Source organism: Melanerpes formicivorus, unplaced genomic scaffold (genome assembly GCF_026170545.1).
Source record: "Melanerpes formicivorus ecotype bairdi unplaced genomic scaffold, bMelFor1.0.p_v2 SCAF_2, whole genome shotgun sequence".
NCBI classification, from domain to species: Eukaryota; Metazoa; Chordata; class Aves; order Piciformes; family Picidae; genus Melanerpes; species Melanerpes formicivorus.
This window is the reverse complement of record NW_027142354.1, coordinates 3189736-3204421: the sequence shown is the minus strand read 5'-3', so window position 1 is coordinate 3204421 and position 14686 is coordinate 3189736. Positions and strand designations below refer to the sequence as shown.

At 47.2% G+C, this 14686-nt stretch overlaps 1 protein-coding gene across 2 annotated transcripts in view; it reads right to left on the bottom strand.

Moving 5' to 3' along the window:
• The window catches only part of ORC3 (origin recognition complex subunit 3), a 67907-nt gene that overhangs the window by 9934 nt on the left and 43287 nt on the right, over positions 1–14686 (bottom strand). The window contains exons 14-17 of one of the 2 annotated variants that reach the window (XM_068149239.1): positions 11129–11262; positions 7836–7921; positions 6116–6213; positions 4135–4276 (exon numbers count right to left, since the gene is read on the bottom strand). In XM_068149239.1, coding sequence (XP_068005340.1) covers positions 4135–4276; positions 6116–6213; positions 7836–7921; positions 11129–11262 — 460 coding nt within the window. The remainder of the gene's footprint in view (positions 1–4134; positions 4277–6115; positions 6214–7835; positions 7922–11128; positions 11263–14686) is intronic. The other variant, XM_068149248.1, reaches the window with a different exon arrangement.

Here is a 14686-nt window from a genome sequence, read left to right as displayed (position 1 = left end):
TTGGAAAACACGGGAAGCACGTTGAAGTGTGTCAAAGAACAAAGAGCAGGATGAGAAGAGAATAAACCTTTATGTAGAATAAACCAAACCAGGTTGGAAGAGACCTTCAAGATCATCACATTCAACCCATCAACCAATCCAACCCACCTAAACAACTAACCCATGGCACCAAGCACCCCATCAAGTCTCCCCCTGAACACCTCCAATGACGGTGACTCCACCACCTCCCCATGCAGCCCATTCCAATGGGCAATCACTCTCTCTGTATAGAACTTCTTCCTAACATCCAACCTAAACCTCCCCTGGCACAGCCTGAGACTGTGTCCTCTTGTTCTGGTACTGGCTGCCTGGGAGAAGAGACCAACCTCTGCCTGCCTACAACCTCCCTTCAGGTAGTTGTAGAGAGTGATAAGGTCACCCCTGAGTCTCCTCTTCTCCAGGCTAAGCAACCCCAGCTCCCTCAGCCTCTCCTCATAGGGCTTGTGTTCCAAGCCCCTCACCAACTTCACTGCCCTTCTCTGGACTCATTCCAGCAAGTCAACCTCCTTCCTAAACTGAGGGGCCCAGAACTGGACACAGGACTCAAGGTGTGGCCTAACCAGTGCAGTGTACAGGGGCAGAATGACCTCCCTGCTCCTGCTGGCCACACTGTTCCTGATGCAGGCCAGGATGCCATTGGCCCTCCTGGCTGCCTGGGCACACTGCAGGCTCATGTTCAGACTACCATTTACCAGTACCCTCAGGTCCCTCTCTACCTGGCCACTCTCCAGCCACTCTGACCCCAGCCTGTAGCTCTGCATGGGGTTGTTGTGGCCAATGTGCAGAGCCTGGCACTTGGATGTGTTCAATCTCCTGCCCTTGGACTCTGCCCATCTGTCCAGCCTGTCGAGGTCCCTCTGCAGAGCCTCTCTACCCTCCAGCAGATCAAGTCCTGAACGAGAGAGGGCTTTAAATCCTGTCAGCTCAAAGAGACTACTCAAGCACACTGGGAGGCAGGTTCTGGTGGCTCTTCCATATTTTTCCACAGGTTTTCTAAAAATACAAAGTACTGAGGTTCAGATCAGGTTTCTTCAATGGCAGCCCACTTGTTAACTGCTGTTTTCACAGACAAGTGGTTTTAAAAGCTGGAGGTGGGGAGATTCAGGCTGGATGTGAGGAGGAAGTTCTTCACCATGAGAGTGGTGAAGCCCTGGAATGGGTTGTCCAGGGAGGTGGTTGAGGCCCCATCCCTGGAGGTGTTTAAGCCCAGGCTGGATGAGGCTCTGGCCAGGCTGATGTAGTGTGGGGTGTCCCTGCCCATGGCAGGGGGGTTGGAACTAGATGATCCTTGTGGTCCTTTCCAACCCTGACTGATACTATGATACTATGATATTATGATACTAAAATGTCTCCTGCATACAGCAAAGCTGACAACCCTCATTCAACAGAGACAGGGACCTGCTGGAGAGAATCTAGTGGAGAGCCACAAAGATAATGAGGGGACTCACATCTCCCCTGTGAAGAGAGACAGAGACCTGGGGCTGTTTAGTCTTGAGAAGACTGAGAGGGGATCTGATCAATGTCTATCAATATCTGAGAGGTAGTTGCCACAGAATCAACCAGGTTAGAAAAGACCTCAGAGATCATCAAGTCCAACCTATTACCTATCACCTAATACCACCTGACAACTAAACCATAGCCACATCCAATCTTTTTTTGAATACTTCCAGTGATGGTGACTCCACCACCTCCCTGGGCAGCACATTCCCATGTCCAATCACTCTTTCTGTGAAGAACTTTCTCCTCACATTGAGCCTAAACTTCTGGTGCAGCTTGAGACTGTGTCCCCTTGTTCTGGTGCTGGTTGCCTGGGAGAAGAGACCAATCCCCACCTGGCTACAACCTCCCTTCAGGTAGTTGTAGAGAGCAATAAGGTCTGCCGTGAGCTTCCTCTTCTCCAGGCTAAGCAACCCCAGCTCCCTCAGCCCCATAGGGCTTGTGCTCCAAACCCCTCAACAGCTGTGTTGCCTTTCTCTGGACACATTCAAGTATCTCAATTGCCTTTTTAATTTAGGAGCCCAGAACTGGACACAGGACTCAGGGTGTGCCCTAACCAGTGCTGAGTCCTGATCTAGTGTGGGGTGTCCCTGCCCATGGCAGGGGGTTGGAACTAGATGATCCTTGTGGTCCCTTCCAACCCTGACTGATACAACTATGAAGAATGACTTCCCTGCTCCTGCTGGCCACAATTTCTAATACAGGCCAGGATGCCATTGGCCTTCTTGGCCACTTGGGCACACTGCAGGCTCATGTTCAGTTGGCTGTCAACCAGCACCAGCACCCCCAGGTCCCTCTCTGCCTGGCTACTCTCCAGCCACTCTGACCCCAGCCTGTAGCACTGCATGGGGTTGTTGTGGCCGATGTGCAGAACCCGGCACTTGGACTTGTTGAATGACATCATGTTGGCCCCTGCTGATCTGTCCAGCCTGTCAAGGTCCCTCTGCAGAGCTCTCCTACCCACTAACAGATCAACCCCTGCCCCCAACTTGGTGTCATCTGCAAGCTTACTAATGGTTGACTCTATCAAGTGGAGGGGGCCAAGCTCTTTTCAGTGGTGCACAATAGTGAGACAAGGAACAACAAGTTCAAGCTTGAACATGGAAGATTTCACCTCAATATGAGGAGAAACTTCTTTACAGTGAGGGTGACAGAGCACTGGAACAGGGCTGCCCAGAGAGGTTGTGGAGTCTCCTTCTCTGGATACATTCAAAACCTGCCTGGATGCATTCCTGTGCAGACTACCCTAGGTGATCATGCTTTGGCAGGGGGGTTGGACTTGATCTCCTCTATGTACTGGAGGCACAGTGCCAGCAAACCCAGTACCAGTTGGGTTGTAGATTTTAAAGACTGATCTTTATCAAGTATGATTTCTGATAGGTGTTGGCTGGGACCCAAGTAACAGATAATCACTCAGACACAGCTACAGGCTTCTTGCTCTCAAACATGTAAGCCCATTTGAAAAGAGAATGTTAGGGCACAAGGGTAACCCCAAGTAGCACCTCTAATCAAGGACAAAACAAATAAATGTGTGTTGACTCCTTCTCTGAATTCCACTTCCCTTCTTTCAGTCACCCTGTGATTTTGATTTATTAGAGCAGTAGAGAAGGGGCTACATTGCTTCTCCATGAAAGGACAGGGGAAGAGAAGAGGGAGAGAAGAGGGAGAGAAGAGGGAGAGAAGAGGGAGAGAAGAGGGAGAGAAGAGGGAGAGAAGAGGGAGAGAAGAGGGAGAGAAGAGGGAGAGAAGAGGGAGAGAAGAGGGAGAGAAGAGGGAGAGAAGAGGGAGAGAAGAGGGAGAGAAGAGGGAGAGAAGAGGGAGAGAAGAGGGAGAGAAGAGAAGGAGAAGGGGAAGGGGAAGAGGAAGGGGAAGGGGAAGGGGAAGGGGAAGGGGAAGGGGAAGGGGAAGGGGAAGGGGAAGGGGAAGGGGAAGGGGAAGGGGAAGGGGAAGGGGAAGGGGAAGGGGAAGGGGAAGGGGAAGGGGAAGGGGAAGGGGAAGGGGAAGGGGAAGGGGAAGGGGAAGGGGAAGGGGAAGAGAGAACAGAACAGATTGGAAGAGACCTTCAAGAATCATTTCTTTGGATTCAGAAGAGGTAGGATGTCAATACACAACAGATATTAAAATAACAGACTTTATGCAGCATTTAAACTGCTGTTGATGTCATCACTCTTCATGAACACAGCTTTCCCCTTATGGCAAGTCTACACAGTGAGGACTGAGCCCCAGCCCTGTAAAGAGAAGCCTGTAGACAGAGCCACAGACTATTTTTTTTCCCATGAACAGTCATCCCATTTGTAATGGAGGGCAAAATGACTTTCTGCTCCATCTACAGAGAAAGAAAAGCCCATGACTAGAACAGGCTGTGTACAAGGAATTCTTCGTACACAGCTTGCCATAGGTAGCTGCTTTCCTTCAGCCAGCCAGATTCCCTAGCTCTCTGCAAAGTCTGCAGCTGCTTATCAGCACTAACTGGCTCTCTGCAAAACAGCTGAGCATGTGCCAAGCCTCATGAAACAGCAAAACCAGGCCTTACACATCACTTCACGGGTAGCAGTCAGAAACTACTCCGGCTCCCCAAGCAGCTCAGCGGTTTCTTACCTTCAGGTAGCAGAATGGGTTGTTCAAAGCGGTGTGGAGCGCAATCCTGGGGGCAGCATTCAAGTGCTCACGCAGCACACTGGCTGTGTTGAAATACACCACCTCATGCAGAGTTTTGTGGTCTGCAGGAACAAGGTACTCTCTGAAAAAGCAACAGGAGGGACGGGGAAGGAGGGGAGATGCAAACTTTAGCTCAAGGGAAGCAACACAAGCCCGCTGCAGTCAGAGACACAGGAATGTGTGCTTCCCCAAGCAGTGCTGACAAGTCTCTGAAAAGGCAAGAGGTGAAGAGAACTGAGATCAGCTCTGAAGCAGGGAGAGGGGAGAGAAGAGAGAGGAGGAGAGAAGAGGAGAGAAGAGGAGAGAAGAGGAGAGAAGAGGAGAGAAGAGGAGAGAAGAGGAGAGAAGAGGAGAGAAGAGGAGAGAAGAGGAGAGAAGAGGAGAGAAGAGGAGAGAAGAGAGAAGAGGAGAGAAGAGGAGAGAAGAGGAGAGAAGAGGAGAGAAGAGGAGAGAAGAGGAGAGAAGAGGAGAGAAGAGGAGAGAAGAGGAGAGAAGAGGAGAGAAGAGGAGAGAAGAGGAGAGAAGAGGAGAGAAGAGGAGAGAAGAGGAGAGAAGAGGAGAGAAGAGGAGAGAAGAGGAGAGAAGAGGAGAGAAGAGGAGAGAAGAGGAGAGAAGAGGAGAGAAGAGGAGAGAAGAGGAGAGAAGAGGAGAGAAGAGGAGAGAAGAGGAGAGAAGAGGAGAGAAGAGGAGAGAAGAGGAGAGAAGAGGAGAGAAGAGGAGAGAAGAGGAGAGAAGAGGAGAGAAGAGGAGAGAAGAGGAGAGAAGAGGAGAGAGAGGAGAGAAGAGAGAAGAGGAGAGAAGAGGAGAGAGAGAGAGAAGAGAAGAGAAGAGAAGAGAAGAGAAGAGAGAGAAGAGAAGAGAAGAGAAGAGAAGAGAAGAGAAGAGAAGAGAAGAGAAGAGAAGAGAGAAGAGAAGAGAAGAGAAGAGAAGAGAAGAGAGAGAAGAGAAGAGAAGAGAAGAGAAGAGAAGAGAAGAGAAGAGAAGAGAAGAGAAGAGAAGAGAGAGAAGAGAAGAGAAGAGGAGAGAAGAGGAGAGAAGAGGAGAGAAGAGAAGAGAGCCAGGACAGGACAGAACAGGACAGGATAGAACAGGACAGGATAGAACAGAACAGGATAGGACAGGACAGAACAGGACAGGGCAGAACAGGATAGAGCAGAATAGGATAGACCAGTCAGTTACTATCTACTCTGCATCTAACTGATTTAGTGTAGACCCCTAGCTGGGTCACTGACAAATTCAAGAATAGGGGCTGAAGCTGAGATGCTAGCACCAGGCACACACTCTACCTCCACAGATCTTGCTTATCCATCTCAAGGCTTCCTGATGAGTCTCTGTTCATCTTTGTCTTAGTATTTGAAGCTCTTTTTCTTGGCAGAGTCATACTTCATACTTCTGCTAGCTTCTCTGCCTCCCCTCCCCAGGCTCTATAATTAACAAAAGTGCTTTCATCTCTTCCCCCACCCCAAGCCTTTCACATTTTCTGCCTCCAAAACCTTATCTGCTATTCTTTGCTCACTGAAAGAGCTCCCAAAATGAGCAGGATAAATCACACTTGACATCTATACAGTTTCATAAGGAAGAACAGATCAAAAAGGATTAGGGTGATTGAACAAAGAAAGAGTCTTGACTTTATTTTGTCACAAAGACCCAGTCCTCCCTCAACTTTTTGTTTTTTCCCCCTGTAGTCAAAATAAGTTGGTCAATTCATCTGCAAATGATTTCTCCTGATTAATGGAAAAGAGACTTTATGGGTTTTTTTTAAATCATTATTTTTAGAGCCCTCCAAGAAGGAATAGGAAGACAGAAAAAGGATACTTCACCACACAGGCACAGAGACACAATCATGACAAAGAGGAACATGAAATTTCTGTTGCAGCTTAAGGTGCAAACCAAAGCAGGAAGATAAAAGGGGGAAGCTCACCTTACAAGGCTGTCTATGTAGTCAACAACTTCAAAACGAAGCACTTCAAACTTGGTCAGTTTCTTACACCTCCTGGATTCCTTCAGCTCCAACAAAGTCTTTGAAAATAAAACCAAACCAACAAAAACCCAATCAAAAAAGTGGTGGACCAAAACTAGATGGGAGGTAGTTATTCTCTGGAGAGCACCATCTCTTAACATGCTGTCGGTACACCAGGGGGACAGGATGTCGCCCAGGGAGACCAGGACAAGCTGGAGAGGTGCGCCCAGGTGAACCTCATGAGGTTCAACAAGAGCAAGTGCAGGGTTCTGCACCTGGGCTGGAACAATCCTCACTATTAAAACAGACTAGGGGATGAGGTGATAGAAAGCAGACCTGTGGAAAAGGACTTGGGGGTGCTGATGGATGAGAAGCTGGACATGAGCAGGCAGTGTGTGCTTGCAGCCCAGAAGGCAAATCACATCTTGGGCTGCACCAAAAGATGTATTGCCAGCAGATCCAGAGAGGTGATTGTGCCACTTTGCTCTGCTCTGGTGAGACCTCACCTGGAGTACTGTGTACAGCTCTGGAGCCCTCAATATAGGAAGGACATACAGTCCAGAGGAGGGCCACAAAAATGATCAGGGGTTGGAGCACCTCTGCTATGAGGACAGGCGGAGGGAGCTGGGGGTGTTCAGCCTGGAGAAGGGAAGGCTCCAGGGAGACCTTCCAGCCTTCCAGTACCTGAAGGGGGACTACTGGAAGGATGGAGAGAGACTCTTTACAAAGTGATAGTATGAGGGACAGTGGCTTCAAACTAGAAAAGAGCAGGTTTAGACTGGATGTTTCATAGTTTCATAGTTTCATTCAGGGTTGGAAGGGACCACAAGGATCATCTAGTTCCAACCCCCCTGCCATGGGCAGGGACACCCCACACTAGATCAGGCTGGACAGAGCCTCATCCAGCCTGGTCTTAAACACCCCCAGGGATGGGGCCTCGACCACCTCCCCGGACAACCCATTCCAGGGCTTCACCACTCTCATGGGGAAGAACCTCCTCCTCACATCCAGCCTGAATCTCCCCACCTCCAGCTTCATTCCATTCCCCCTAGTCCTATCACTACCTGATGTTAGGAACAGGTTCTTTATCGTGAGGGTGGTGGAACACTGGAACAGGTTGCCCAGGGAGGTGGCTGGGGCCTCATCCCTGGAGATATTCAAAGTGAGGCTTGACAGGGCTCTGGGCAGCCTGATCTAGTTGAGGATGCCCCTGCTTACTGCAGAGGGGGTTGGACTAGATGACCTTTAGAGGTCTTTTCCAACCCAGCCCATTCTATGATTCTGTGTATTTTTTGCTGGCATGTGGTGACTGATGACGTTTGCAGACGTGATCATGCAGCATGTAGGCCCAGCACATTCAGTCTCAAACTGGTAGGAGTTTGGGAAAGTCAAAGGAGTGTGTTAAGCACACACATTAATTTACAAGTTAAAGAAGAGGAAGAAAACCTCTAAGTTGCATTTAAAAAATCCTAGTTCATGACAGATCTTTTCTGTCATTTCCTAGGTGTCAGGTGGGCCTGACAGAAGGAGTTGGGTCATTTTTAAGGTCATTTTTAAGGTAAGTTACTTTTACACATCCTTTACTCAGAGCTCCAGCAAGCTGGGAAAATCTAACCATGGACAATTAGATCTTAACAGATTCAGTTAAGGAACTAGTCAGTAAAGCCTACACAGGCCTAACCTTCTGAAGATGATAAAGGTCTGTCTTCTTCTGGAGCTCCTTTTGTGACGACACGGACACATCTTGCTCTTGGATAGCTTCTGCTACTAGAACAAAACTTATGTTTGTTATGTGGGGTAAACTTTTCTTGGCTACCTCTACAAACCCCCTAACCCAAGCAGTCTGAGAAGTATTCCATTACTTGCCCACATACACCCAAGCACAGGCAGCTTTTGAGTCCTGCGCCTTGTACAACACTGTTAAAAGATTCTGCACTGCAGCTTAACCAACAGCCATTAAATAAGCAAAGCAACTCAGCCCTGAGCAAAGAGCCAGCACAGGTTTTGCACATCACTTGAATTCCATTTATGTAATCCTAGGTCACACTCTCAACATTTCTAAATTGGATGGGTTACTACTAGCTGCTACTGATGCTTTAGGAATGTTCAGGAAGCCACACACTGTGTATTTTTCCTTCTCATGCAAAAAAAAACCCTACTGAGTTTTTGTCCTCATGCAAAAGGAGCTGAGTTCTCCCTACTTAACCCAGAAACTGCAACCAAAGCAGCAAACCAAATGCTAAGGTGTTTCCTTGTCCAGTTTTCTTCTCCTCTAATTTAGAATAGGATTTGGTTTTCATAACCAGGTAGTTGGTTGCTCAACTGCAGCAACAGTTAGTAATTTTTAGGGAAGAACCAAGAAACAAAACCTCCCAAAGCACAATCAGTGCCAGGATGAGAAGCAATCAAAATCAAAAAGGTAATTAGATTTCTTGCTTCCTTCTGAAGATGGCAATAAGGGGGAAATTATCCCTACAGATCCCAGGTATTGCAGAGGGACCTCGACCGACTGGACAGATGGGCAGAATCCAATGGGATGGCATTCAACAAGTCCAAGTGCCGAGTGCTGCACTTTGGCTACGGCAATCCCATGCAGAGCTACAGGCTGGGGTCACAGTGGCTGGAGAGCTCCCAGACAGAGAGGGACCTGGGTGTGCTGATCGACAGCCACCTGAATATGAGCCAGCAGTGTGCCCAGTTAGCCAGGAAGGCCAATGGCATCCTGGCCTGCATTAGGAATAGTGTGGCCAGCAGGAGCAGGGAAGTCATTGTGCCCCTGTACTCTGCACTGGTTAGGTTGTACCTTGAGTACTGTGTCCAGTTCTGGGCCCCTCAGTTTAAGAAGGACATCAAAACACTTGAACATGTCCAGAGAAGGGCAACAAGGCTGGGGAGAGGCCTTGAGCACAAGCCCTATGAGGAGAGGCTGAGGGAGCTGGGATTGTTTAGCCTGGAGAAGAGGAGGCTCAGGGGTGACTTCATTGCCCTCTACAACTACCTTTAAGGTGGTTGTAGCCAGGAGGGCTTGGTCTCTTCTCCCAGGCAAGCAGCACCAGAACAAGAGGACACAGTCTCAAGCTGTGCCAGGGGAGGTTTAGACTCGAGGTGAGGAGAAAGTTCTTCACCGAGCGAGTCGTTCGTCATTGGAATGTGCTGCCCAGGGAGGTGGTGGAGTCACCATCCCTGGAGGTGTTCAAGAGGAGATTGGACGTGGCACTTGGTGCCATGATTTAGTCATGAGGTCTGTGGTGACAGGTTGGACTCGATGATCCTCGAGATCTCTTCCAACCTTAGTGATACTGTGATACTGGTAAAGCTCCAACTGGCAGTTGCACTCACGGTAGCACAAAAGCTTTTTTGTGGCCCACATAGAAGGAATTGGTGTTTTCCAGTGCCCTGTGACTTCTGCATTGAAGGCTTCAGAACACAGCAATCTTCTCTCTACTACTCCACTGTATTTTCGAGATCATTTGCCTAAAATGAAATCTTTTATGCTCAGACTACTCTGGGTTCAAGATATTTTGTTTCCTCAAGCTTCATGTTTTCATTTTTTTCCTCAGTGCATTAGGCAGTCAGGAAGATGGACTTTGTTATTAAGATAATAAATAAAGAAGTTTGGACTTCTCTCCCTCTGAGGGCTCTGTGGGAGATTTGGGTACATGACATTTTTGGCAGACTTAGGAAAACTCCTGCCAGAGATCAACACAATCACAGAAACCCGCAGGAAGAAGTCACCTAACTCAACTTCCCTTCCTCACTTGTGCATTATGACTTAAAGCTGCTTTGAAAACAAAAGAAGAACATTCATTAGGCCTTCTCTGCTTTAAATTGTCTGCAAGCCTTAAGTGAACATAAATAGTGCCCTTTGTTGTTCTGCCTCACTTTCCAGAGTTGTCCTTTTTGTTATGTATTCCCTCAAGGTAAAAATCCAACTGAAGCCTTTTGCTTCAATTCTTTCTTTTTCTGAACTAGATGAACTTGAGGGCTTTCCATCATGGCTCAGATTCTTCAGTGCTGGTATCTTCAGTGGCATACATGGCTTTTTAAAGTGATCACACATCTCCTGCACCACAGCCCTCCTATTACTACATCTGTTAACTAAAGACATGATACAGGCAAGACCCAGTTCTTCTAAACAAGCATCTGTTCAGTCTACAGCATTGCAGGACAACTTTAATTAATATTAGAGTGCATTTGGTGGTTTGTTGCCTACTTGGCCAAATTCTGCACAGCAACCACACTGATAATGAGCTTAATTTAATATGCATTAAACAGACTAGATGGTAGCCAATTTATCTTCAAAAGGAAATCATAGGGGAGCACTTCCCTGTAGTTCAGGGGAAGCAATGAAGTTCCTGTTCCAGAAGAACGCTGGGATATGTCAAAACTCCTGTTTCAGAAGGAGTATGGCAGTTTCTGTAACAGAAGGCTGCTACTATTTGCCTTACTAAACTGTCAAATATGCCCTCAACCATGAGCAAACCAAATGTGTGGGCTTGACAAGTTACAGCAGGTCAGCAGAGCCCTGGCAGCTGGGGCTGGGTTCCTAGCTCTTCTCTAAACTGAACTGAAGGTGCAGGTCAAAGAACTTTCTAAGTAGTTGGGTGAACTACCATGCCATAAGGAAGCCTGCTCCTGTTTACCTTTCAGTAGCTGCTTTTATTTGTTAAATAACTTAAATGAGGGTAACATCTGGCAAAATGCTCAAAACACATGTATGACAGGTTCAGGGAGGAATGTTTGCAGATCAGTCCAGCTGCTTATCTTGCATCGCTGTTAGGCATTGTAAAAAGCATGAGCCACACACCAATAAAGGATCTAAGCATTTCTTAACTTGGGGCACACACTTGGAGGAAAGTCCTGACAAAGCTGACACAATGACAGGATATCACCAGAGAAAGCTGCACCCATTGGTCAGATTACAAACCAGATTTCCTGTCATCTGCAATGGAATGTATGAAGGTACACACCCACCTTCTAGCTGCTGAAACTGGGTCAGGAACTCCTTCAGCTTCTCTACTATCTTATCAAACCCTTTTCCAGAAGATGACACAAAGATTTCCACACATTGTTGAAGCATGGTTACCAAATCAGACTTATTCAACATCCTAAAAGACACAATTGTTGGCTGAAGTTGAAAGGCAGAATGCTGAAACAGCTTGCAGTGTTCTCAGTTGAGAAAGAACACAATTAAAAAAGAAGTTAAAAAAAAAAACCCAAAACATTTTAAAAAGCTCCTTTTAAAAAGATAAAACCTCCAAGATAAAACCTCCAGAACAAGAGGACACAGTCTCAAGCTGTGCTAGGGGAAGTTTAGGCTCGAGGTGAGGAGAAAGTTCTTCACTGAGAGAGTCGTTAGCCATTGGAATGTGCTGCCCAGGGAGGTGGTGGAGTCACTGTCCCTGGAGGTGTTCAAGAGGGGATTGGACGTGGCACTTGGTGCCATGCTCTAGTCATGAGGTCTGTGGTGACAGGTTGGACTTGATGATCTTTGAGGTCTCTTCCAACCTTGGTGATACTGTGATACTGTGACTTAAAGCAGCCTGGCAGAAAAGTAGTTTTTTCCCCCTTGCTGTCATTAAAAGAAACAAACACATGAACTTGCATAGATGGCCCTCACGTTCTCCTGCAGAACTGACAATGAAAGCTTTTCTGCTCTTCTACAATAAAAAACACCCCACAACATTTGCTGGATACAGAGTTATAGTTTTTGAAACAGAGAGTCAGACTTAACAGCAAAAAGAATAGGATAGGATGGGATGGGATGGGATGGGATGGGATGGAATGGAATGGAATGGAATGGAATGGAATGGAATGGAATGGAATGGAATGGAATGGAATGGAATGGAATGGAATAGAATAGAATAGAATAGAATAGAATAGAATAGAATAGAATAGAATAGAATAGAATAGAATAGAATCTGCTGCCATTTTATGCTCAGCCCTGATCAGGCTTTATGCATTACAAAGCCTACTTTTCTTTTCCCCTTTGTTTTTAGAATAGAATAGAATAGACCAGGTTGGAAGAGACCTTCAAGATCATCGTGTCCAACCCATCAACCAATCCAACCCACCTAAACAACTAACCCATGGCACCAAGCACCCCAGCAAGTCTCCTCCTGAACACCTCCAATGATGGTGACTCTACCACCTCCCCAGGCAGCCCATTCCAATGGGCAATCACTCTCTCTGTATAGAACTTCTTCCTGACATCCAACCTAAACCTCCCCTGGTGCAGCCTGAGACTGTGTCCTCTTGTTCTGGTGCTGGCTGCCTGGGAGAAGAAACCAACCTCTGCCTGTCTACAACCTCCCTTCAGGTAGTTGTAGAGAGTCTGGTAGGGCTTATAACTCATTCCCAAGAAAAGTAAATGAAGTGGTCAAGGCAACCCAAAACACCAAACAAAAAACCCCCCACAACCCAAACCCCAGGAAAGCAGATTAGTATGCATTCCACACATCCACAAAATCCATCACTCTCTGTGAGTCAGAAGGCTTCTCAAACCAAATCCACATTACTGGTTTCTGTATTTCATTGCTCTAAACCTTATCACTAGAATCTCAGCATCATTTAGGTTGGAAGGGCCCTTTTAAAGTCATCTATCCCAACCTCTCAGCCTAGCATTTACTTTTAGTCATGTATTAGGGTGTTTTACAAATGTCACCTAGCACTGTTCAGTTTCAGAACCTTCCTTTGAAAAAATATCAAAGCAAATCCTTGTAAATATCCACAAATGAAATCCAGAATTACAGTCATTGCATCAAGCCATTACACAGGCAGGTAACTCTCTTCATGCAGTGGGAGAGGTTCCCATTGCTAAACACTCACACACTTGTCACAGCTGCTGTTGCTGGGAGCCCTTCCCAGCCTATTCTGCTTTTGCTTGGTCTTACACAAACCAAGTGCCAACACAGAAATACTAAACAAGGGTGCCAGCAAGTTTGAAGATTTTAGACAGAGAACACAGCTACACAAAAAGACCAAGAGAATGAAGTGACAGTGCTAGCCTGGAGAAGGGGAGGCTCAGGGGTGACCTCATTGCCCTCTACAACTACCTGAAAAGTGGTTGTAGCCAGGAAGGGGTTGGTCTCTTCTCCCAGGCAACCAGCAACAGAACAAGGGGACACAGTCTCAAGCTGCGCCAGGGGAGGTTTAGACTCGAGGTGAGGAGAAAGTTCTTCACCCAGCGAGTCGTTTGTCATTGGAATGTGCTGCCCAGGGAGGTGGTGGAGTCACCATCCCTGGAGGTGTTCAAGAGGAGATTGGACGTGGCACTTGGTGCCATGGTCTAGTCATGAGGTCTGTGTTGACAGGTTGGACTCAATGATCCTCGAGGTCTCTTCCAACCTTAGTGATACTGTGATACTGTGATGTTCAGGGAGTGGGCCTCCTTATCAGCCACAAGAGTGTTAAGGAGGAATTTAGCAGAGGAGAGAGCAACTTGTGCTCTAGTTTCTCCCTGGTAGTTGAAGCTAAATGCTTCTAGAGGGCAGAGTTTGAAAACTTCCCTTCCAGGGTCATGGATTTCTGCAGATGTTACCTTCAGATGCACTTGTTTTGTGCAGAAGAGCATCAGGAGTTAACAGGAAGGGTGACCTTGACTACACAAAAGGCTAGAAAACATTTTGAAGCAGTCTTGTAGAATATAATGGGTAAACAAGATAGCCTTCTTCCCAGCCAGACAAAAGGCCACAACAATTAAACACCTCAAAGGAGAGAAGATAACAAGACTTGGATTGCTGTCAATGGGAAAGGCCAGATTTATTTTAAGTCATATTAATCAAAGAGAAGCTGCAAGTTCTAGAAAATGGCATTTATGACAACAATGGGGATTACAGGGCCCCAAGAACATGCAAAAGGATGGTGAGCAAGTATCAGCAAACAGGGATCCTCTGCAACCTTTTGGTCTTCAGACTACTGCAAAGTATGCCAGCTACCAGAGAGTGGGGTTAAGATTTTGATTTGGTGAGGAGCCAGGCTCACAGCAGAATGGAAGAACTCAAATCATCCCAAAATAGTACATAATTCTCTTTGGTTATTCAGCAGCAATTTCTGAAACAGAAAAAGGGAAGGCAGGATGGAGTCCACTGAAACTCTTCCTGATTGCTGAAGTGGGGAGTCACAGGAAGAATAAACCTTTATTTATTTAGAATAAACCAAACCAGGTTGGAAGAGACCTTCAAGATCATCGTGTCCAACCCATCAACCAATCCAACCCACCCAAACAGCTAACCCATGGCACCAAGCACCCCATCAAGTCTCCTCCTCAACAACTCCAATGACGGCGACTCCACCACCTCCCCAGGCAGCCCATTCCAATGGGCAATCACTCTCTCTGTATAGAACTTCTTCCTAACATCCAACCTGAACCTCCCCTGGCGCAGCCTGAGACTGTGTCCTCTTGTTCTGGTGCTGGCTGCCTGGAAGAAGAGACCAACATCTCTCTGTCTACAACCTCCCTTCAGGTAGTTGTAGAGAGTGATAAGGTCACCCCTGAGTCTCCTCTTCTTCAGGCTAAGCAACCCCAGCTCC